Here is a 22,675-nt window from a genome sequence, read left to right as displayed (position 1 = left end):
AGGTAGATCAACTCGGACAAATCTCTCGTTATATGAAAACTATATATCAAACGCATTAGCTAACAGAACTCAAGTCGATTCCATATATACGGACTTTATCAAGGCCTTTGACAAAGTATGCCATAAAATTCTCCTGATCAAACTACGTAAGCTCGGTATTGACGGAAAACTTTTAGAATGGTTTGCTAGCTATCTAACTAATAGAGTTTTACTTGTAAAAATCAATTTGTTCATTTCCAATCAATTTATAGCTGTGGTGATTTATAGCTTATCAAAGTGGTGTACCACAGGGGTCTCATTTAGGCCCAATATTATTTTTATTGTTCATAAATGATATTGTAAATATATTTGATGAAGATATTAATACGTTACTTTTCGCAGATGATTTAAAAATATTTAAAATAATCAAAAGCGCTGAAGATTGTATCTGTCTACAAAATAATTTGAACAGGTTAATTAATTGGTGTTCTCTTAACAAACTTCATCTGAACATAAATAAGTGTTATTCAATTAAATTTTACAGAATAAATCAACCAATTATTCATTCATATGAGTAATCCTTACCTCTGTCGAAGAAATTAATGACCTGGGGATAACTTTCGACTCTAAATTAAACTTTATATCGCATATAAATAATATTAATAATAAAGGAATGAAAATGCTAGGCTTCATTCTTCGAAATTCCAGAGGTTTCAAGAATATTTCAACATTAAAAATTTTGTATACATCCCTGGTTCGTAGTCAAGTCGAATATAACTCCTCGATCTGGTCCCCCCACTACAAATTACATTCAGATTCAATCGAAAAAATTCAACATAAATTCCTAAGACACATTAATTTTAAACTCGGTATTCCCATTGAAAATATAAATTATAATTACTTGATGAAAAATCTAAATTTATTAAAACTCTCAGATCGAAGAATTATATCCGACTTAATATTTATGTTCAAAATTGTAAATGGTAGTATAGACAGTCCAGATTTAATTAACCTCATTGAATTTCATATACCCACGAGAGCTACTCGATCTAAAATTTTGTTTAAATGCAACAATATCAGGACTGAGTATTCCAAACACTCGCTTGTACCTAGGTTGCATGAAGTTAGTAATAGATACGCAGATGTGGCAGATCTATTTAACTGCACGCAAGGTAGGTACAAGAGGGCTATGCTATCAAATCTTTTCAATCAATATTAATTTAATCTAATTCTACCTTATTTGCACTATAGAAACTTATGTACTTGTATCTCTTGTTTACTTACTTACCTACTCTCTAATGTCATTTTACAATCAAATGCCACATATATTTGTAATTCTTTTTTTAAAATATTTTTACGATTTTAACTGTGACATGTTATCATTGTTTATGGTATATTTATACCGTTGATATTAAATAAAAAATTATTGTGATAAAGAATCACTGTGTCATCTGCATAGAGTTGTATTGTACCCTTAAGTCCCCATTTAGCAATATCATGTATATATATTAAAAATAGTAATGGTCCAAGTACGGAGCCCTGAGGCACGCCACATGTTATCGTTCCCATGCTGCTTGTCCCTTTTCCAACAAAGGTCTGACAGTGTCGGTTAGAGAGGTAGCTACACAGTAACTTCAGGGGAGTGCCTACTATGCCTAGGTGTTCTAGCTTCTTTAGTAGTATCCCATGGTCAACCGTATCGAAAGCCTTTTTTAAATCTATAAATAAGCCTGCAGCATGCTTACCCTGGTCTATATGCTTTTGGAGGGCGTATACAAAATCGAAGGCAGCACATTTTGTGTTAGATTGGTTTCTGAATCCATACTGTTGGGATGCGAGTAAATTGTTTGATAGAAGATATTTAGTGAGCCTAAGCTTAATAACCTTTTCAAAAACTTTAGAGACGACAGAGAGGATGGATATAGGACGGTAATTAGAAGGATTTTTTTTGCAATCATCTTTGTAAATCGGAATTATTTTTGCTATCTTTAGTTGATCTGGGAAGATTCCACTATCCAGGGATTGATTAATAAGAAAAACAAGGTGGTCAGCTAATATATCTTTGCAAAAGTTCAGGTACACTGGTGTAATTCCATCTAAACCTGGAGATGCATTAGACTTTAGTTGAGAGATGATACTGAAAACTTCTGTTTTATTTGTTTTGGCCATGTATAAGGACTGGATTGCTTTATGATCCGTGTTTATAGTGATAGAATCGTTAAATTAGTTAAATACCTACCTACTTAATTATAAACCATGTAATTAATGTAAAAATTTAAATATGAAGTAAGGAATTACACAACTTGTCCAAAGAAACGTCATTACCTCAATGACACTTCTCATTTCAAACGTTCTTCAGGCTGGTGGATACCGAATGTTGAAAAAGAATGCGAATAAAGTCCAAATAAACACGACGATTTCACATTTAAAAAGTCTACCATCTTGAAACGGAAACGGAAAATACGAACAAAATAATATTTCGATACGCTCAGTCAAAAATGTTTAGTATAATTTATCTATCCACTATTCAAACATTGATTTTGCGTTTGAATGTGAATAATATTAAAATTTTGTCTTCAGTACACCACTTTATTCGACTTAAATAAAAATAAAGTTACTGACACAATTAATACTTTACATAAATTCTTAAATTTAAATATGTATTACTAAAAAAATCATGTGAGTTATTATTAAAATCCTGATGAAGCTTGACTGAAGCGAAACCGGTAGATGTGTTAATTAATTTTAAAAAACTCGTGGTTAAAATAAACAAAGTATTTCATTTAAATATAAAAAAAATCATGTTTTTCCTTCAAAAATCCCGCTTATTTTTCTTTTTTATATAGATTGAGGCTCGGATTTTTTTAATACCGAATGAGATTATTGAGATTCGGAGATTGTGAAACGGGAATAGTATTTTTCAGTATTTTTTTCTATGTAAAAAATGACGTTTGACGTTTATATGTTTTTTGTTTGTTTTTTGCTTACGCCAACTGCATTATTTGTCAATATAATTAGATTGATCACTTGTACGAAACAGTAGAAACTATCGATTTCTTCATCTCTTGCCACTTCATCACGCTCTCCGGTCGAGCAGACCGCTGTAGGCTGCCACATCTTGTCAATAATTATACTACATTCCTAGTTTCACTTGTTAACTCATGGTCTTCTCGTAGTCGTCATCGAATACTCGCGAGTGCCGGGCGCAATCAACACATAATATCAGCGAACCGAACATAATATTAGTTCATTATCTGTCTATTGTTGCATTGAGTGTATAATTATAATATAAATAGTTTGCTAGCTCTTGTTCAGTACTTATTATTCACCATGGTTCGCGGTCGTGTCCTCCACTTCGTTTTCAAAGTCGGTGACAGAAATGCCACCGCCAAATTCTACCGGGACGTTCTTGGAATGAAGGTGAGTCCCAAATATACAATATATTTCACTATTATTTACGTACTATAGATTCGTGTTTAATAACGTTGGTAATTTTTGGATAGGGCCTGACACGCTTATTACGAATATTTTTTAGAAAAAAACTTTATATTCGCCTTAATTACTATAAAAGAAAACTTTTTGCATTTCGGGCGGCGGAAAATTATGAATTTAAATTTTCAATTGCGTTAACCAAAATTCACTTCGCGAATCGATGCGGCGGCAATCAGCTGCCATTAGGTACGTCACTGTTATGTTGGTATCCCTGATACATTGATTTGTATCACAAACCATGTTACACAAACCTAGCGTAGCCGGTAAACTAGTTGAAAACTGGGATGTTTTTCTTGCCTTGACGCGAGCAGGCGTTATTAAGGGGCACTTTCCTTTGTATCACAAACCATATTACACAAACCTCGGCATCCCACGAAGATAGCAACGGTCGTATTTAGCTCTTGTTAATGCATCAGTGATACCAACATAACAGTGCGTTCCTAATGGCGTCGCGTTGTCGCCACATCGATTCGCGAAGTGAATTTTGGTTTTATGCAATTGAAAATCAAAATGCATAATTTTCCGCCGCCCGAAATGCAAAAAGTTTTCTTTTATAGTAATTAAGGCGAATATAAAGTTTTTTTCTAAAAATTATTCGTAATAAGCGTGTCAGGCCCTATCCAAAATTTACCATAACGTTCTATTTCCATCTAGAACTGATTATTTAGAATCCTCAAATCAATTGTTCAAGTAGTGTTCTCGTTCATCACTGTTCACATCTGTTCTTGCATACTTAGAGAAATGTAAAGCTACTCCAATTTGATTTGTCACAATGACAATAAGAAATATGATATGCCAACACACCTTTACACTGAATAAATGTTGATCATAGAATTAACCCTTTTGCTGCCCGAAAGTAAACACAAGATACATACTCCCACGCCAAGGATTTTTAGAATATTTTACATTGCCTCATTATTTATTATCCTCAGCACTTAGAGATTGTAAATTATTACCAAAACAAAAAAAACTTGTTTACGTTACACTTTTAAAAAGTCTAAACAAGATATCTTTATGAATTGATGCATTATTTGACGAATAAAAACTATCTATGAAACATCAACAAACTTCGACCCGCCGCCATTATCAAATCAGTAATCTCACCAACACATACAGACATACTATAGTAATATCAGTATTCACGTCTCTGAAGTGGGACCTCTGCAACGGCTCACCATTAAATTTCTCACGATACAATTGTGATAATATTATTGTTTTAAACTTAATTATTTATTAAACTTTTATTTACAGTTTCTTATCGTATTATTTATGTTAATAGTTTTTATTCGAATGGTAGACTTTAAAACAAGAATGAATACACAATGCCACATTACACTGGGAACACATATCGAGCCATTTTTCTGCGACTTTGTTTAAGCTTTGTATTCGCACAAACATGGCAGGCTCTGTATGGCTTGGATTGTTTTGATGTTTACAACCTCTTTTGAAAGCAGACGTAATGGTGTGTCATGATGAGACGAATGAGGAGTTGAGTAGAGTTGAGTTTTTTGTGGTGTTTTGCGATTACTTGTCTTATCACACATAACTGATAATCGGGGAAGCTCATACCTGAATTTTGTATGGTGTTGTGTACAATAAAAGAATTTAACAGATATAAAATCGAGACAATATTCTCTTATTTGGTCATCAAACAAGTCGCGTCGAGCCATGATGGAGGGTTACACAAAAAAAAATTAGGAAAAAAGACAAATTAACACAATAATTAGTTTCTAAACACAGATAATTAAAATAAAATGTATATTATTACTTTTTCACTCGAAAGGCGGATATAACAACTTATTTCATTTAAAAAAACAAAACATGTTGATTACCACAAAACTTATTTGCACTAAAAATATGACCACTTAATAAAAACAATTTGTTAAAATAATAACGTTAGAACCACGATTCGTTGCAGATTCTAAGTATTCGCGAACCGTCGAGATAAGAAAGAACCACGTGATACACTAACACAACTACGCGCGCGCGGGGAATTCAAACACTGAGAGGGGAAATATTGTAGTCTCCAGTTTGACGAGGTCTTTCATAATATAAACAAAATCATTTGTCACATCTGTGTAGAGATGTCGCTAGATAAAGGTTCAAATTATTTTTTAAGCCTGAGTTTTGCGCCATCTATACAGAAAGTTCCGAGATATCGCAAGATGAAATTAAAATCACGTATGATTGCGCGTGGCAGCGAGGGCCCGGAATCTTGAATCAAACATAGATGCGCACGGCAGCCTCCGGGTTAATAATGTAGTCACCGTGATTTTATAAACATGTACACTATTATCAATCACCAGTACTTGAGATAGACAAGAATCCAATGTGAGTCATACTAGAAACTATTACGTAGTGGTTGAGGTTATTACAACTACAAACGCTTCCAATGTTGAAAATAGAAAATTACAACCAGTTGCACAAGTAGTCAGCAGTGATAGTTTAAACCACAATGTATAATTAATTGTTCTTAGCAATCATCAGAACTTTCCTAGTCTTTTGGTTATATCATCTAACCTTTTGTTAAGATTTGTTTGGGCTTGATGAAGTCTTCAATAACAGACGCATGGTTATTTTTGTTTTTACTGCACAAAACTGCATTTCACTTTATTTAATGTTACAAAGAGTTAAATTATTCCCGACCCGGACAAAACACCTTTACTAATGGTCTGTAGACCATAATGACTGCTTGTTACTATTTTATAGGAGAGAAGAAGTAGGAATCCAGTCGGCGAGGCTTTTTATAATCTAACCTATTAAAAACACATTGACAAGCTAATTGTAAACAAACACTGTCAAAGAAAGCCAATTGATAAGGCAAAACATCTGTTTTATCTGTTAGCCCTAGTTTTACCTCCGACCGCTAGGTGCTAGGCAGGAGAGAGAGTATAGTGATTTATTTTTGAGGTATTATGGTGTGTCGTGCTACTTCCTTCTTTATCAAACAAATCAGACCACACTACAATTTCCATCATTAGGACAGATATGCGTTCTATGCATTTTAGGTCTTCCCAGGAACTCCGGGACAAATTCAAAGTAATGGCCGGTTTCAATGAAATGCTCGGCAATTGCCGATTTGTCAGAATGGCCGAGTTTACATGCTGACAATGCAAACCCTTCACCACAATCTTGGTTTTCACATCTGCTCTAATGATGGACAGTATTTTTTTTTATTTTTATATTAACTCCACACAGGAGGCCCTGAAGAAAATAATTTCCCTCAGGGCCTATGTCATCTTTGGGGATGCTGTGTGGAGGGTCTTTTTGTGGAGAGGAAGGAGTGAACATGGGTCTTGAAGAGTCCCATGTTGTAGGAGGGAGGAAACACAGAGGCCGGCAGTTCATTCCACAGCCGAGCTGTTGAACTTAAGACCGAATCGTAGAAGCGACCCGTTCTCATGTGACAAATGTCAACTGTGTACAAATGTTGGGCGCGCGTTTGGCGTGTATCCCGACTACGCACCGGTGCCGAAGGGATCAATGACGCTAGTTCCTCAGAGCATCTTCCATTGTAATACCGATAGATAGATAGATAGTATAATGCTATCCGAAAAGTTAGCTAAAGAAGGTAATGCAACACGGCATAATACCCCAAAAATAACTCAATATAATACTTTTGGCTGTAAAAATCTCAAATAGTATCTAATCTTTATAGTCTTATAAATAACGAACAGTTTATTTAACATTTTATAAGTAGTAGGTATTGAGCAAGTAATGAAACACACCAAAGATGTGTGATAAAGTGCTGCAAATGCTATGTTTTATGTTTGTTTTGTTTTTAGGTTCTTCGTCATGAAGAGTTCTCAGAAGGATGTGAAGCAGCTTGCAATGGGTTAGTATTTTATTTAACTAGATTTTAAATTTAATCTGAAGAAATAGTGTTTTATTTCATTTTGTAGATTCTAAATGTAATGCAATGGGTTAGTATTTTATTTAACTATATTCTAAATGTAATACAATGGGTTAATATTTTATTTAACTATATTCTAAATGTAATAAAATGGGTTAGTATTTTTTTTAACTAGATTCTAAATGTATTACAATGGGTTAGTATTTTATTTAACTAGATTATAAATGCTGTTGAAATGAGATCCCTGAGGCGTATGTGTGGTAAAACCATGTTTGATCGTGTGAGGAATGTGGAGATCCGCAAAGAGTGCAAGGCTGATGTAAGCGTAATGAGTAAGATTAAGAAAGGGACGCTTAGATGGTTTGGGCATGTAGAGCGAATGAGCGAAGATAGGAGTGTAAGGAGGATATATGATGCAAATGTGAATGGTAGCAGAAGTCGGGGACGCCCGAGGAAGACATGGCACGATCAAGTGAATCAGATACTCGAGTCTGGCCATGTCAAGAGTCAGAATAATAGAAGAGTATGTATGAGACGATGTATGAATGTGAATGAGGCAAGAAGTGTGTGCCAAGACCGAGTTGTTTGGCGGTCCGTCCTCTCTGCCTACCCCTGCGGGGAAACGGCGTGATGGTTAGTTAGTTAGTTAGTTAGATTATAAATGCAACATGTTGAAAAAATCAAACAACAAAAATTTTGATGATAGGAAATACAAAATTATTATTCTTGGGAATTGCACGCGTGCTGGTTACTTTAAAAAAATCAATGTGATTACTTTTCAAACAAAAATAAAACTGCCAGTAATATAATGTCACTATCTTAGTAGTCGAGTTCCATTCAACATAACAGATATTACTGCACCAAGTTATATAACTGAAATTATTTTTGCTTTTCAAACATGTTATAACAAACAGCTTATATACTCGTGCATGCAAGTTATATTTGAGAATAAGGAAGTTGAGTGAAAAATATTTTGACTTATAAAAAATATGTTCATGTAGATCAAAAAATATCGATTCTAAATATATAAATATATTTCTATATTATTATTCTTACAATTAGTTAAACGTTCTTGAAAAAGCATTCAATAGCAATATACTGTATACGCTCCACGATTGGTCGAAAGAATTCTGTCGTCACATGTGTCGTGACTTGTACGTACAACAGAACACCTATGGTGCATCTCTTTCTATTACATGAGAGATGGTCGATTTAGATGAGAGAGGTGTATAGGCCAAAGGTTTATTTGGGTTTGTCAAATATATGTACGTATTTGTTATTATTATTATATGAAATGGATTTCTAAAGATACATATTCGTATAGTGCTTTATAATAATATGTTGTTTATTGCATAACTTAGATGTTTTTATTATTATACATGTCACAAAGCATGTGATACACTTCAGGCCGCCGGCCGCTCAGAAAAGTCTCACAGTGAACTGGGCTGTAAACCGTTATTTTACTTTTGGTCTTTACTTTTCTGCGCGGTGGTCCTGAATTCGCGCGGGGAACGTCAACAAGTAGCGACGGCGATACCGTACAAGTACCGTATCGGGCGTGAAAAGCAAATATTCTAACTTAAAATATTAATTTAACTATGAAATCTTAATCAATTTTCTTTTTTTTTTAATAACATCAATTATAATAGACGGTTAACATTGGTAAAAAAATTACTGGAATTCCTTGTTGAAGAATTAAATTTTTTTCCATACATAATGCTTAAGCGACGTGGTTTTCACAGTTCTAATGACGTCACACTACACCCCGCCTGTTACCGCTCGGATTCCGCTCGTTTTGGCGGGCTTAATAAAATTTAAACTTTGAGAATTAATTTAACTATGAAAACAAACTTTAAAAAAAAAAAAAAAAATACCAGTATTTAAGTTTGAATGCGAACATTGATAAAAAAAAATAAAAAAAATGGACTCAACTTCCTTATTGTGTATGCCATGCTTGTGCAAAATTTTTATGTCTAGACTTATATTTGAATCTCTCTAATCAGGCACCGTATAAAACCAGATAGTGCCAGTTATTGAAATGTATGGTAAACTTGTACTTTTATTTACGTATTTCCTGCACACGGATTTTAAAAATCAGTCAGGTTTTATGGATGGTAGTGTAACAATGCACTTCTTTTGTTTAGCGAAACAATCTCTTATAAATGGTCGTTTTCCCAATATCAAACCTTGTTTTAAGGATTCTAGTCCTGAATCTAATGCCAGGTTAACCTCTAAGAGTGAGTTTTTGAGAGAAGAAAGTGTTGAAAAGAGTGAAAAAAATTATTGTATTCATAGTATGCATTGTAAAAAAATCTAACTTTATCAAAAAAAATTGTCAAAATATCAAAATAACCGATTTAATCACATAAAAATATTTTATATTTCATCAATATTATTAATAGGAGAATTTCTAGAAACACCCCAGTACAGTGTATTGATTTATGTTTTACACAGTATGGCCATACTCTCCTATAGATAAATAGGTGTTGTATCTTGATTCTACTCCACCCTCAAGAGTTTCAGATTTTAGAATGTGTGGTGTTCTGTTAATTTCATTCTTTTTTGCAATACCCATTTTGATGGGGAGTTTTTAATAATACTTCGGTTCGTCTGAAATTATGAGAATGTTTATTATTGCGACGTATTTACAATGAATATCTAACTGGACTCGCGTTAGTTCTGTAGGATACTTTAAGTTATTCTGAAGCGCGAGGATCGCTTACTGACGACGTTTGCCTGTAGATCGGCTATCTACGTAACCATTCCGGTATTAGACACAAACGTCCAACGTATTGTCCCTGTCTTGTGGTACTACCACTGACACCTATGGAGGCACCTTAAAACTATATATCCCTATAGTTATATTTATAAACAATACAGAATACTTAAATGCAAGACTTATAATGGATTGTTTCCGAACATTGAATTTGTATCCAGGCATATTGGGTTCAATTCTGTGCGAGCTAAGCCCTCTATCGAAGCATAAACAATTGCGGCTTTTAATGGTGGTTAAAAAAATATGTTCAGATTATTGAGTTATTCATTTTTTAAAAAGAATAATTCTATTTCCAGACCTTACGCAAACCGCTGGAGCAAGACCATGGTAGGCTACGGGCCCGAGGCCACCCACTTCGTGGTGGAGCTGACCTACAACTACGGAATCACATCCTACGAGATGGGCAATGACTTTCTGGGCGTCACCATCAAGTCTCGAGAGTCCATCGAACGGGCCAAGGCGCAAGGGTACCCCTTGTCAGAGGAGAATGGCGTTGCAGTTGTGGAGAGTCCTGGAGGTTATAAGTTCTTCCTCATCGATGAGCCCCAGCCAACTGACTCAGGTAGAAACATTATAATTATTATTTTATTCACTATCCATTACTGTTTCAAGGTCTCGCCAAGGTTATTGGGGTAAGATTATTATCTCGCAATTTGGATAGTGGGTACCTCGGGAAACATTCATTGAATAACCTACACCTCTGCCATATGCCAAGTAACCACTATATTAGCGAACCCGCTACGTTTGGTGACATAGCAGGGGTGCCCGGGCTCATGGGGTGAGGTTTGTCCATGTCTTGGTGGCTGATGCGTCTGCCTACCAACTTCGTGGCAGGCCGGATTGGTGGGGAGACTCTTTGACCTCTTCAGCCAGACTCTCAACCTTGCATCGCAGTGGGAGGGATGGATTCGTACATCACTCCTGGACATACTGTCCCCCTGATTCCTACCCACCCCTCATACCTCTTTCCTTCCCAGAACTTCCTCTCCTTCCTTCCCTTAAAAATACGCCCCGTACAGCATCCTCGAAGATAACGTAGGCCCCGAGGGAAATTATTTTCCTGAGGGCCTCCTGTGTGGAGTAAATGCTTTTAAAAAAAAGTTACTTGAAAGCTAGTTGCTGTACTATGCAAGGTGTCCGGGGGTTAATTGCACTAACTTCGGGAGGTGATTCTCCATGGATAGTACAAGTTAAATTGATAAACTTTTTTTTCAAATTCCAACGTTTTTAGGTAGTTTCAGGTAGAAAAATTGAGTAGTATATGTGGAAAAAAATTTTTTGGAAAATACTTTTCGTATTGGAAATAACAATGAAATTTCAAAAAAGTTATTTATCTTTTTTACTTCTACAATCACGTAGAATCATCTGACACTATATATTACCTTCTCTCTCCTACGACAAAACATATAGCAGATTTAGCCAAATCAGTGAAATCACCACTGGTTTTTGGCTTTCCTGGAAAGTGGCCAAATACGACTAGTGTGGAGGTGTCATTTTCCTTTGCAAAGAACACCAGAATAAGGCAATTGTTGATAATAAAAAAGGTGGTTGATCAAGAGATCCACTCACAAATTTATCTTTTTTTTCAATGTGAAACCGCAGAGTCCCAACTGCTGAAGCCGTCTGATCTGATAATAATTCCTCTTCACCGTCTTATTCATCAATATTAATTGAAGTTATTGTCCTCATATTTTATATCTACATGCATACTTTGAAGATAACATCTTTGAGTAGTAATTGTGACCTATTCTAAGAACGCCTACGACCACTCCTACAATGTTTGAATTCCATCAGATGTGTAATTACACCCACCATGCTCACCTTATTTGCTTTAAGTATTCTCCAATTTCTCTCAAATAATTTGGATCTATTAATAATATTTCAATAAGCCGCACAAGTTCTGAAATAGAATGACTGTAGAAACATAATTATCAGAAAATACCCGGTCTCGCCTTTACAAAAGAGAAAAGACTACCTTTTCAAAAGCATTTATTGGAATTTCACTTTTGTTTTCGTAAATGAATGCCCATCTTGGAAATGGAAATTAACCCACTTCCCGACATCCGATCGAGCTGAAACTGGCAGATAGACTCATTGTTGATGACAATGCATTCTATTAAATTTTGGTGGCAATCAAGCATACACACGCAGACATATACGCATGTCTCTTAAATCGGATGACATTACAGCAGTTAATACGCAAAACAAATGTTGGTCCTACCCGATCGGCATTTGGCGAGCTTGGTAGAGTTTTCGACTCCAGTACCTGTGTAATAAGGTTCAATCCTCAGTCAAGCCAAAAAAAGTAATGTTTATAGTAAAACCTGTAAAAAAAACTTTGTTTTTTATGGGTTGATTTTTTTTTATTAAGGTTAATTACATATTGATAATAAATATCATTATAGCTGTATCATTATACCTCGAATTCAAATTATCTAACAAATTTTTTTTAACAATACCTATAACTTTGAATATGCACCTTTTTTAAAGCCATACAAATACGCTTAAATAACAAGACTTATTACATACACAGATCATGACAATGTTCATAGAGACCTTGAAATGTTTGGTTCTCAGGTGAGTGGTATATTTATGGTTCTCAGTAATTTACTATACATAATCAATTGTAGAATAGTAATAGATTATAATTATGTAATATCCTGGTGGCATTGCTTACCTATTATAATAGTGCATTCCTGTTTATGAGATCATTATATTAGAATTAGAAACAATCGAACTAACTTTTTCAGTATCTCAAATGAGATACAAAAATTACAGCTTCTTAAATTTCATAAATTTTAATTCTCGGTAAATATATAAAAATAGGGACACACTTAATTTGCACATTTTGTTTTAAAAAGGTAGATTAGAGTTTTGTAATAGTTAGATCATAATGAGAAGAAATTATTCCAATTTCCAGAAATGGAAAATAATGCATTTTAATAGTTATTTCGATCAAATTAAAATCTTTTTACTTGGCGGGCATTGTTGATGCTGTCAAAGTTTTAAGGTTAGTTTTGTTTCTCTTATTTAAAACAAAATATGAACCTACGACCATAAAAAAGGTTCTTAGGTTGTCAGTTTAGGTTTGATTAAAACAAATAAAAAATAAAAACTAGCCTAAAAAAATTAATTATTATTGTGCCAAATCATGGCATGAAGAAAAGATGTCAAATTATCTGGGTTTTTTTTTTAACGAAATAGCTAATAAATTACATTATTTTCCATTTTCGGAAATTGAATTACTTACTTCTGTAGCGATCGATACTGCCAGAGTGTTCCGGAAAGCCGACCGATATAGAATGAATGGGCCGCGAACTTTCGAGACATTTTGAGAGGCACAATTAATTGCGGAACGTAAACAATTCCGGCTACCGGCTGTCTACGAGTATCTACTTGCGACGTCTGAGCGAACTACCTACGTCAATACAATTGCGAGTTTGACTAGGTACATTACGCACACCCGCCAGAAGGTTCTAGCCAATTGCCTAGGCAGAGCTGATGCACTATCGAAGTATCCAGATTGAGCGAGCAACCGGCAGTTTACCAGCGGTCTTGCGAAGTTACTACCGCCATCGGCTTGGCTATATAAATAGGCCCAACGCAGCGAGTATTCAGTCACCAGACAACAGTGAAACGTCGCGCTCGTAACCTTGACACAGTTAATCACTGACATTCCGCGCTAGAGTATTTCTCGCATTATCTTGTAAAATAAACGCACTACTGTATTTTCCTCAATAAACGCTCCAACTAAATAAACTGAGATTTTTTACTTCGAATTTAGTACACCAAGATAACCACACTTCTCATTGTTATCTAAGTGATACACTGTGGTTTTTCTGTTGAAAGTGTGTATTAACAGCATCCCTTTATTTTGTATATTTATCCTTCTTTCTAATTTAAACTGATTGAGGACCAATTTTTTACATTTCGATTCATAAAACCTTTGGAGCACCAAGCTCCCTTCACCTCCCAATACCTCCGTAGTGTGCCAAGCTTAAAAATCCCACGAAAAAAATTTTAATGTCAGATTACCGTATGGGTACGCTGGCGAGTATTTTTGCTAAGGAGTATTTTTGACGCTTGAGAAGTCAAATAATTTTTTTACAAATTATTCATAAATTACTTTTTACTTTCCAGATCCCATCCAAAAACTAACATTAGCCAGTTCAAACATTCAACAATCCTTGGCTTATTGGAATGGTCTTCTGGGATTGGACGTTTACGAGAAGAAACCAAAATCTGCCACTTTTGCATTCGGCAACAATCAAGCCAAGCTGGAAATTTGCGATATTGGTAAGTCTTAAATGTTGATATTTGTATTAAAACATGTCGATACTACAACAAACTGCGTCCAATTTTTTGTGTACATTTTATTTATTGATAATATATTACAAAACAAAGTACTTTGTTTATGATATATTATTCCCAATGAGTTAGAATTGGTAATGGTACGTTCCCACCTGGATGGTCAATATATAGAATGAAAGTTGAAGTCGATTCAACTTTGGGTTTCTATTCCACAGAAAAGCCTGTTCTCACGGATCTATTTCGTAGATTCTATGAAATAGATCAAAGACAGGTGGGATCCCGGATTTACTCATGTAAGCATAGACAATTTTTGAGGTGTAACACATCATATCTACTTTAAAACTAGTAGAGTTCCATGAACAGTAGACTTTCCATCCAAAAAAATAATGTTCCTAATCCTGCATTTCTAATCCCACATGATTTATTCTATGAGAATCTAGGTCAATTTAAAGAACAACAGTTTAAGTCCATTCAACTTTGGATTTCTATTCCATAGAAAACCCTGCTCTCACCGATATGTTTCACAGATTCTATGAAATAGATCAGGCTTAATTTTCTCTTATTTAATAAATCAAAACCAAGATGTGTAAGTAGGTAATTAAATACCTACCTAGTTAATTATAAATCATATTTTTTGTTAATTTCAAATAAGGAATTTTACAATTTATCCTAATTTGCATTGAATTCTAACAATTTTCCGTTAATAACAGAAAAATTAAAAACTCAGATACATGTTAAGTATTTTTATTTCAGCAAGACTATAAATTATTGATAACAGGTTAAATCATTAATGAATAAGGTGGAACGATAAATTAAGTTAATGCTGTTACGAATTAGGGTAAACTTGTCGAATTCCGCTGCGTGCAAAGGCTCTTTAAAAAAAACAATACTTGATTTCAATTTAAATATCTAATCGAGACAACTATTCATTTAAGTCAGGGGTTTAAGTAAACATGCACAAAATAGGTTTATAGGGTTTAGTTTGGGTTATTTTAATAATTTATTGATAACCTAACATTTATAAGTATTCACTAATCTTCAAACTTAACTTTGATTGAGAAAAAATTAAACTGGATATTTTACCATCTCTCACCACCACATAAATAGTTATTTCTTGTAGTAATTAAGTTGAAACCAAGTGGCATTTATATTTTTCAAGTTTATCCAAATTAGAAACAAAGAGATATTCGCACATGTTTTTTTTTTTTTGTTACAATAACGAGTCCTGTTCTGTGTTTTTGCTTCCGATTGAGAAATAATAGCCACAAACTGATGGACATCTCGCTAACAATATATTCCAATCTGATTCACGACCTTTCCGGAAACGTATGTCGAATTGAATTGAAATCTGTACAGCCTTTTACACGGAATGAACTTTAGGAATCGACATTTTCAGCAGATAAGATATTCAAAATATTTACATTTACTTTTACATCGGCATCGGGACCACAACAAAAAACGCACAAGAAACAGCAAGAAACAAAAGATTTCAAACCACCATAGATATTCCACTCAGCCAGCACTCACCTTTCAACAGTTTTTACATAGACATTCAGAGTTTTTCATTGGTATATGTGGTTAGTCAATAATGTGACATCATAAGCCATGGAGATTACCGTGTCTCTTTTTCTGTTCCAATTTTCGATCGGAGTTATACCCCCCTGCTCAGCTGTCAACAGTTTTTCCCATAGACATTCAGAGTTTTCCATTGGTAGATGTGGTTAGTCAATAATGTGAAGTCATAAGCCATAGAGATTACTGTCTTTCATTCGGTTCCAATTTTCGATCGCAGTTATACCCCTGTTCAGGCTGGTAGGTACCATAATATTTTAAGCCAAAGTAAGGCTTGCTTGAATAATAAAATGGATGCTTCAGATTTTCGTAATCGGAAATGGAACATACGGACAGACGAAATACCAAATGATTGAGTTGAAACAGGACTTCGCTATGCTCATCGATTTTATCACAATGCATTGCTTCAAGCCAAAGTAAAAATCTTCAAAAAATATACAGATCACTTTTTAGCTGGCAATACAATTATTGTAGAAACATGTAATAAGGAAAAGAAATTTAATGGAATGCAATATAAAAAAGTATGTTGGTAGTGGCGGTAATCGGTAACAGCACCATTGCTTTCCTACGACATTACTAATTTCCTAATTTGTATGAGTTGAAATTAACGATTTTTATTTACAGGTAAAGCTGTGGATCACGCAAAGTCGTACGGGCGTATTGCCTTCGCCATCCCTAAAGCCCAGCAGCCAGAGATCGACCGGAGGGTGCAGGAAGCCAACCAGAAGATCCTCACTCCGCTGCTGGACCTGGACACCCCCGGAAAGGCCTCCGTCAGGGTCCTCATCCTAGCCGACCCCGATGGCCATGAGATCTGCTTCGTGGATGATGAAGGATTCTCGCAACTCTCCCAAACAGATCCCAAAGGGGAAGAACTCCTCACTCGATACATTAAACTTGACAAGTCCAGGGAATAATAACGCATTTGTGATACAAAAGAATCTTCAAAGTTTAGTGATATAACAATATATTCATAAACTAATCTCATCATTTTATTTGATAATTTGTGTTAACTTCTGGTGCGCACTAAAAGTACTCAAAAGTTAAAAACTTGCAACAGTTATAATTCTCTTCTTTTGCGCTAGCAGCTTTTAATGTGTTTTTTTATTGACTTTGTCACTCACTATCAAATTATTGGCTCTCAAAAGATAAATATATTATTGTCGCTACCAATTAACAATAAATGTACACAACAAATATTTTAAACTAGGGTTCACAAAATTGAAAGTAATAAAAACATAATTCCTTGATTGTAATTTGTAAAACTCATTTATTTAATTTGACCCGAATATAGTAAAGAATCTTTTTATATTTTGTGGAAATATATATTTTTACACATCATATTGTGTTTCAATGCTCATCATCCATCTCAATAAATCACATTTGTCAATTTTCAGGGGAGACAAAAAACAGCCAATGATTTCAAGCAATCATTCATTCAAAATTGTCTTAGGTAATATTATGTGGTACATATTATATATTAATAAAACACATTGGAAAACGCTGATAAATATTAATTTTACCAAAGAGTATTGCCACTATCAAATACATAACATTTCAATGTGACTTTTTGATCACAAATTGCAGTGATGATAGATACACATGGGTTTAAAACCATGTTACATAATATGTAAATTATTATTGTAATACACTTAACTCGCAATACTTTTTACATAGCTTTAGAATAAATATTTGTTTTGAAGCGTAATTCTTGTAATTTCACAGTATGTGATGTTTTATGATTCAATAAAAGGGCGTAAAATTTCAAGTAAAAAACTGTTTTCGCGAAAATTATAACAAATTAAAAATAAATAAAAAGCTAACAAAAAATAAACACATTGAAAATTATGTTTACATTAATTCAGTTAGTTTACAGTTTATTACGAATTTCAAATTTTTCAACTGATTCACATGCATTTTATGTAAAATAACCTCACATAATAATATAATTAATTTACTTAGCTTATTCAAAAATATATCAACTAGGTACATTACTTTGCAAAACTACAAATTAATATGATGTACTTGAATACACGGTTAAGAACAATAATGTTTTATTATTGATAAGAACAATTAAATTAAGTAACAGGTTAATTAACCTTCAGGCTGCGTTCAACTGTATCAACAATACTTTTTAAAACTTTAATTAAAAATATTTCACATGTTTTCGTTCTTTGTGTAACCTTGCCCAAATAATGCATTAATATCTTAACTAATCATAAATAACTCGACATAATTGTTTTGAGACGAATATCAACACGGACCCAGCGGTAATGAGAGTTACTTACGTCCGTCTGTTTGAATGTTATATCCGATTGTTTGGTCGATGCATCGATAACATGAACGGTTTATTTAATAGGGATTTGTTCATGAATTTATTTATAGGTACTACATGCACTCTTACAAAATATTATAATAATCAATTTAAATTCATTTAGTATTCTGGGCACTATGTTAGTCAAAATTATATTTAAAATACAACACATTGTGTTCCAACACGAAAGCCTCTAGAACACGAAACAGCATACAGTGCCAAATAACACTGGATACAAATCTCAAAAGATAAATGTAAATTTTTAGGTGATGTAACAGCTCCTAAATCGTAGAGCGGCGCATGTTTCTGCTGACATCGCACTAATCGTCTAAGGCGCAAGTACTCCAAACAAGGCTGTTTGTACCGATGCGGGAGATTTGAAATGAGCTGAAGGGGTAAATCTATCTCAGTCCCTTTAAATCCTTACCCAAGATATAATCTGGAATTTTTACAAATGAATTTTCGGCTCTGTAACATGTTTGTACGCAATACAGTACATAACCCCGCCAAACATCAGGCGAGAAATTGCAACACTGAGGGAATACAAGAAGGCGCTGCAAAAAAGCGCAATACCTCTACACGAAGATGTCGTCTCCCACCCGGCATGCCGCTTGAAGTCCCGAAAGCCCTTCTGGGCGGAAGGAGAGAGGCTCCTCCGACTACCTCTCACCCCAGAAGATAGGTGGAAACTTGAGTGGCAAACGGCCAACGTAGGAAATGCCCATCTCATACAGGACCCCACCGAGAGACAGCCTGGGTTCTCACTGCCTCGCAAAACCTGGTCCGCCATCAATAGGTTAAGGTGCTCCCATAGCCGCTGTGCCCACATGATGCACAGATGGGGCCTTAAAGAGTCGGCGATGTGTGAATGTGGTGCGGTGCAGACTACCGAACATGTGGTCAACGAATGCCCGCTCCATTCATTCCCCGGCGGGATTGATGAGGTCCACATGGCGACGGCTGAGGCCCTAAAATGGCTCGCAGATCTAGATGTCCCCCTCTGACCCCCCACCATACGAAAGAAGAAGAACGCAATACAGTGAGAATTCAAACCTATAAATGACTTATGTTGGCTCCCACACGGTGAAATGACTTTGGTTGCTTCCCGTGGCTCGACGGTTAAGAAAATCGAAAGAAACGTTGGGACAGGAAACAAACATGAATACTAACAAATCATAAAGTTGTTTTTTCCTCAATTCATTTTTACTACATAATATACTAGTGGACCCGGCAATGCTTCACTATTGCTAATGTCTTTCTCGGGCGTCTCCGACTTCTTCCACCATTCAAACCACTCTAAACACTCCATGCACTAATAAGAACAAACTTTGAAATTTTCAGCAGTATCAGTCGAATATACTTATCGAGTTTTGTGAGCACAAACATAAGCTGGAGTTTTAATTATACAGAGATTATTTAAGGAAAAGATAACTAAAGAAATATTTGTCTGTTTAAAATTTGAATCCTGCATTTTGAAATACTATCATCTACACAATTTATCATCTTGACAATGACATTGTCTATGACAAATTGCTTGCCGGGAAACACAACCAAAATAAAATCAGATTTGTTAATTCTAGTTGCAGATTTCCTACACTTGTCAACCAAATTGTTTAATTTAAGTTTTTCCACTACCAAAACAAAACTGACAAAAAACCTGTATCATTCGTCATCCGACCGTGCATAAAGTTCATTATCCACTTCGATTCTCAAGGGACTGGCACGAAAGTCACTTTTCTTTCCCAGTCGTGAACGTAAGTCTTTGTTGAATCCCGGCCTATTAGAAATAATTTTGGCAGTAGATTTAGTTAAGGTGCGCCTCAAGTCCCGGGGACTTTCTGAGTCAGAATCTGAACAGGATTCAATCTGCTTGGAGCGGGAGTTGTCTAATCTCGACCAGACGGTGGCGGCCGGGGCAGAGTGCTTGGTGAAGGACTGCTGAGGAGAGCTAGAAGCATCACTGTCGGAATCGTTGGAACTCTTTCGTCTCCCTATTCTAGATCTCAAGTCTCGTTTTGTAGTTGTGGGTCGACCTTTGTTAGTTCTTAGACGATCCTCTTCAGAATCAATGGCTACGCGAGGTCTTTCTACAATTTCGTTCTTCACCTCTATAGTGATTGTGTTTACGTCAGCGTCATCCTCGTCCCACGGAGTCGAAGATTGATCAGGGTTGATTCTCTTTTTATTAATCTTTTCTTGTTCGTCATCCGCATGCATTCTCATACGAGGAACTTTTCTCCTGGAAGTCCACTCTTCCTCACTGTCACCGCTGCTTCCTGAATCTTCTTCTTCATTTTCTTCTTCTTCCTCTTCACTTTCCGAACTATCCGATACGTGGATGACCTCGGGAGTTCTCTTTCCCAGTCTATTCTTTACGTTGCCGCCGTTTCTTCCATATGCCATGGGCATGGCGAGACGTTCAGTGACTGGCAACGCTCCGTGTGGCCCCGCAGCTTTCCCAATTCTATGGCGAACGCTGAGATACTTCCTTTCGTGGAATGCGTGTGGAGGCGGGAGATCGGCAACACTGGGCTTGGGGATTCCAAACACTTCCTGGGAATCATTGATGCCCCAAGTCTCACACAGCTCCCCCCAGGGGTTCTTTCCCTTGTCGTCATCCAAATCGTAAACCTTTTCACTCATTGATTTAATTTTAGATTTCATCGATTCGGATATAATACCGGTTTGAATATTTTCAGTGTTCATAGATTCTTTATATTTTTTTGAGAGAACTTTCATTTCGTCATTCCCACTCACTTTTTTGTCACTTTTGTTTGCAAACCTCAGAAAAATGAAATCCGCTGCGGGGTGCGGAGCCCCAGCCCTCCAGCGGCCTGCGGGTACGGGGACCTTAATGTCCGCCAGTCTTATGGAATCACCTGTTTTCACTGCAATTTCTTTACCATTCATAGCGTCGTCACTATCCAGCAATATTTCTTTGGAATAGAAAACCATTGCTTTTGCGGCAGAATTGTCATCAGTCCAGACAACATTACCTAAAAAAATAAATGTTATAATGGTAAACTTGTTTGGAAAGAAGGATTTAACTTGTTTAAAATTTAAAACTACTGTTTTATGTTTATTGATTACTGTTAAGTTATTGTGAAATCTGATATGAGCCCATCGGAAGAATGCTGCCTGCTCAATAAATAATAATAAAACAGGATCAACTCCCAATACTCGTGTGAGAGTGTGGAGAGAAACAAATACAAACATGTGTAGAGAAATAAATGTGCTACTTACAAGAACTGTCGCTAACCCATTCTAAAAATAAAGGTTTATGTGCGAAGAAATATTCAAAGACGTCACTTGTTTTCATGTTTTCTACTCCATTAACGTGAATAGTGTCGAGTCTCGCATGTCTAATGTCTTCTTGGGTTACTATTGATAAACTTTCGTAGAGATCTTTTTTTTCTTTTTCCAATGATTTAATGTCACTTTCTTTATCAAATCCGAAGCGAGTAGCCCTATCGCCCATCTTAGCAAGGTCAACATCGTCAAATATTGAACGATTAATGCTATTGTTGACTTCCGTTTGAAAAGAATATTTGATGGCGGTATTTTTGATGGATTCACTTTCCTGAAAACGAATATAAACGGTTTGTAAATTCATGATTAGTTCAACGACATGGGATTTTATAATGGTAAATTAGCGACTAAGCTTTACATATATGAGCAAACAACATAATTTATTAATAATACATACAACTTTGTGCCGATGTCGAGATGATGCACTATCTGAATCTGATTCATTTATTTCGCCCTCTTCGGAACCACTTAAAACACCTTTGCCGTCAGATATATTTAAATCATCGTCGGCGTCAACTTCTGCCATTTCAACGTCAGACATTATCATTGTGGATTTAGTAAATTTAATAATATTACAGATTTCAACAACGCTTTGCTCGGACCGCGTTTGTCAATTCGTTCTTGTCATAGACAATTCCAGAACAAGCTGTCAAATTTTTTAAGGCTGCTGAGTTGAGAGTGATTTAACTACAGGATTTTTCAATAAGTGGTGTTATTTTGATATTCAATCGTAAAAGATCAATGGTTTCGTTGCTTGTGTGGCACGTAGCGCCGTCTTGTTGAAAGTAAACGTTGTCCAGATCAATACCATCCAATTCCGGCCATAAAAAATCATTAATCATCTCTCGAAAGCGCAATCCATTCAACGTAACTGTTGCTCCAGCCTCATTTTCGAAAAAGTAAGGTCCAATGACTCCGCTGGACCATAAACCGCACCAAACAGTCACACGTTGAGGATAGAGAGGCTTTTCAACAATAACTCTTGGGTTTTCCGAGCCCCAGATGCGACAATTTTGTTTGTTGACAAAGCCACCGAGGTGGAAATGGGCCTCATCACTCAGGATGATTT

The 22,675-nt window shown here is 35.5% G+C and overlaps 2 protein-coding genes across 2 annotated transcripts; one reads left to right on the top strand and one right to left on the bottom strand.

The window, feature by feature from the left end:
• The first annotated feature begins 2,925 nt into the window (after positions 1-2,925).
• On the top strand, positions 2,926-17,712 carry LOC149421454 (glyoxalase domain-containing protein 4). The gene is made up of 5 exons (XM_089634402.1): positions 2,926-3,399; positions 7,257-7,306; positions 10,397-10,662; positions 14,241-14,396; positions 16,608-17,712. Exons 1-5 carry the CDS (start codon positions 3,310-3,312, stop codon positions 16,898-16,900), a joined length of 855 nt encoding a protein of 284 aa, XP_089490528.1. The 5' UTR covers positions 2,926-3,309; the 3' UTR covers positions 16,901-17,712.
• A 1,620-nt stretch (positions 17,713-19,332) lies between these two features.
• Positions 19,333-22,218, bottom strand: LOC149421453 (uncharacterized). Its single transcript, XM_089634401.1, has 3 exons — positions 22,004-22,218; positions 21,541-21,877; positions 19,333-21,293 (listed from the first exon to the last, which is right to left on the bottom strand). The coding sequence occupies exons 1-3, from the start codon at positions 22,151-22,153 to the stop codon at positions 19,960-19,962; spliced, it is 1,821 nt and encodes a 606-aa protein (XP_089490527.1). The 5' UTR covers positions 22,154-22,218; the 3' UTR covers positions 19,333-19,959.
• Between the last annotated feature and the right edge of the window lie 457 nt (positions 22,219-22,675).

The sequence above is a fragment of the Hesperophylax consimilis genome, chromosome 8 (genome assembly GCF_061612785.1).
Source record: "Hesperophylax consimilis isolate HC1 chromosome 8, BYU_Hcon_1.0, whole genome shotgun sequence".
Taxonomy (NCBI): domain Eukaryota; kingdom Metazoa; phylum Arthropoda; class Insecta; order Trichoptera; family Limnephilidae; genus Hesperophylax; species Hesperophylax consimilis.
This window is presented reverse-complemented; position numbering and strand designations above follow the sequence as displayed.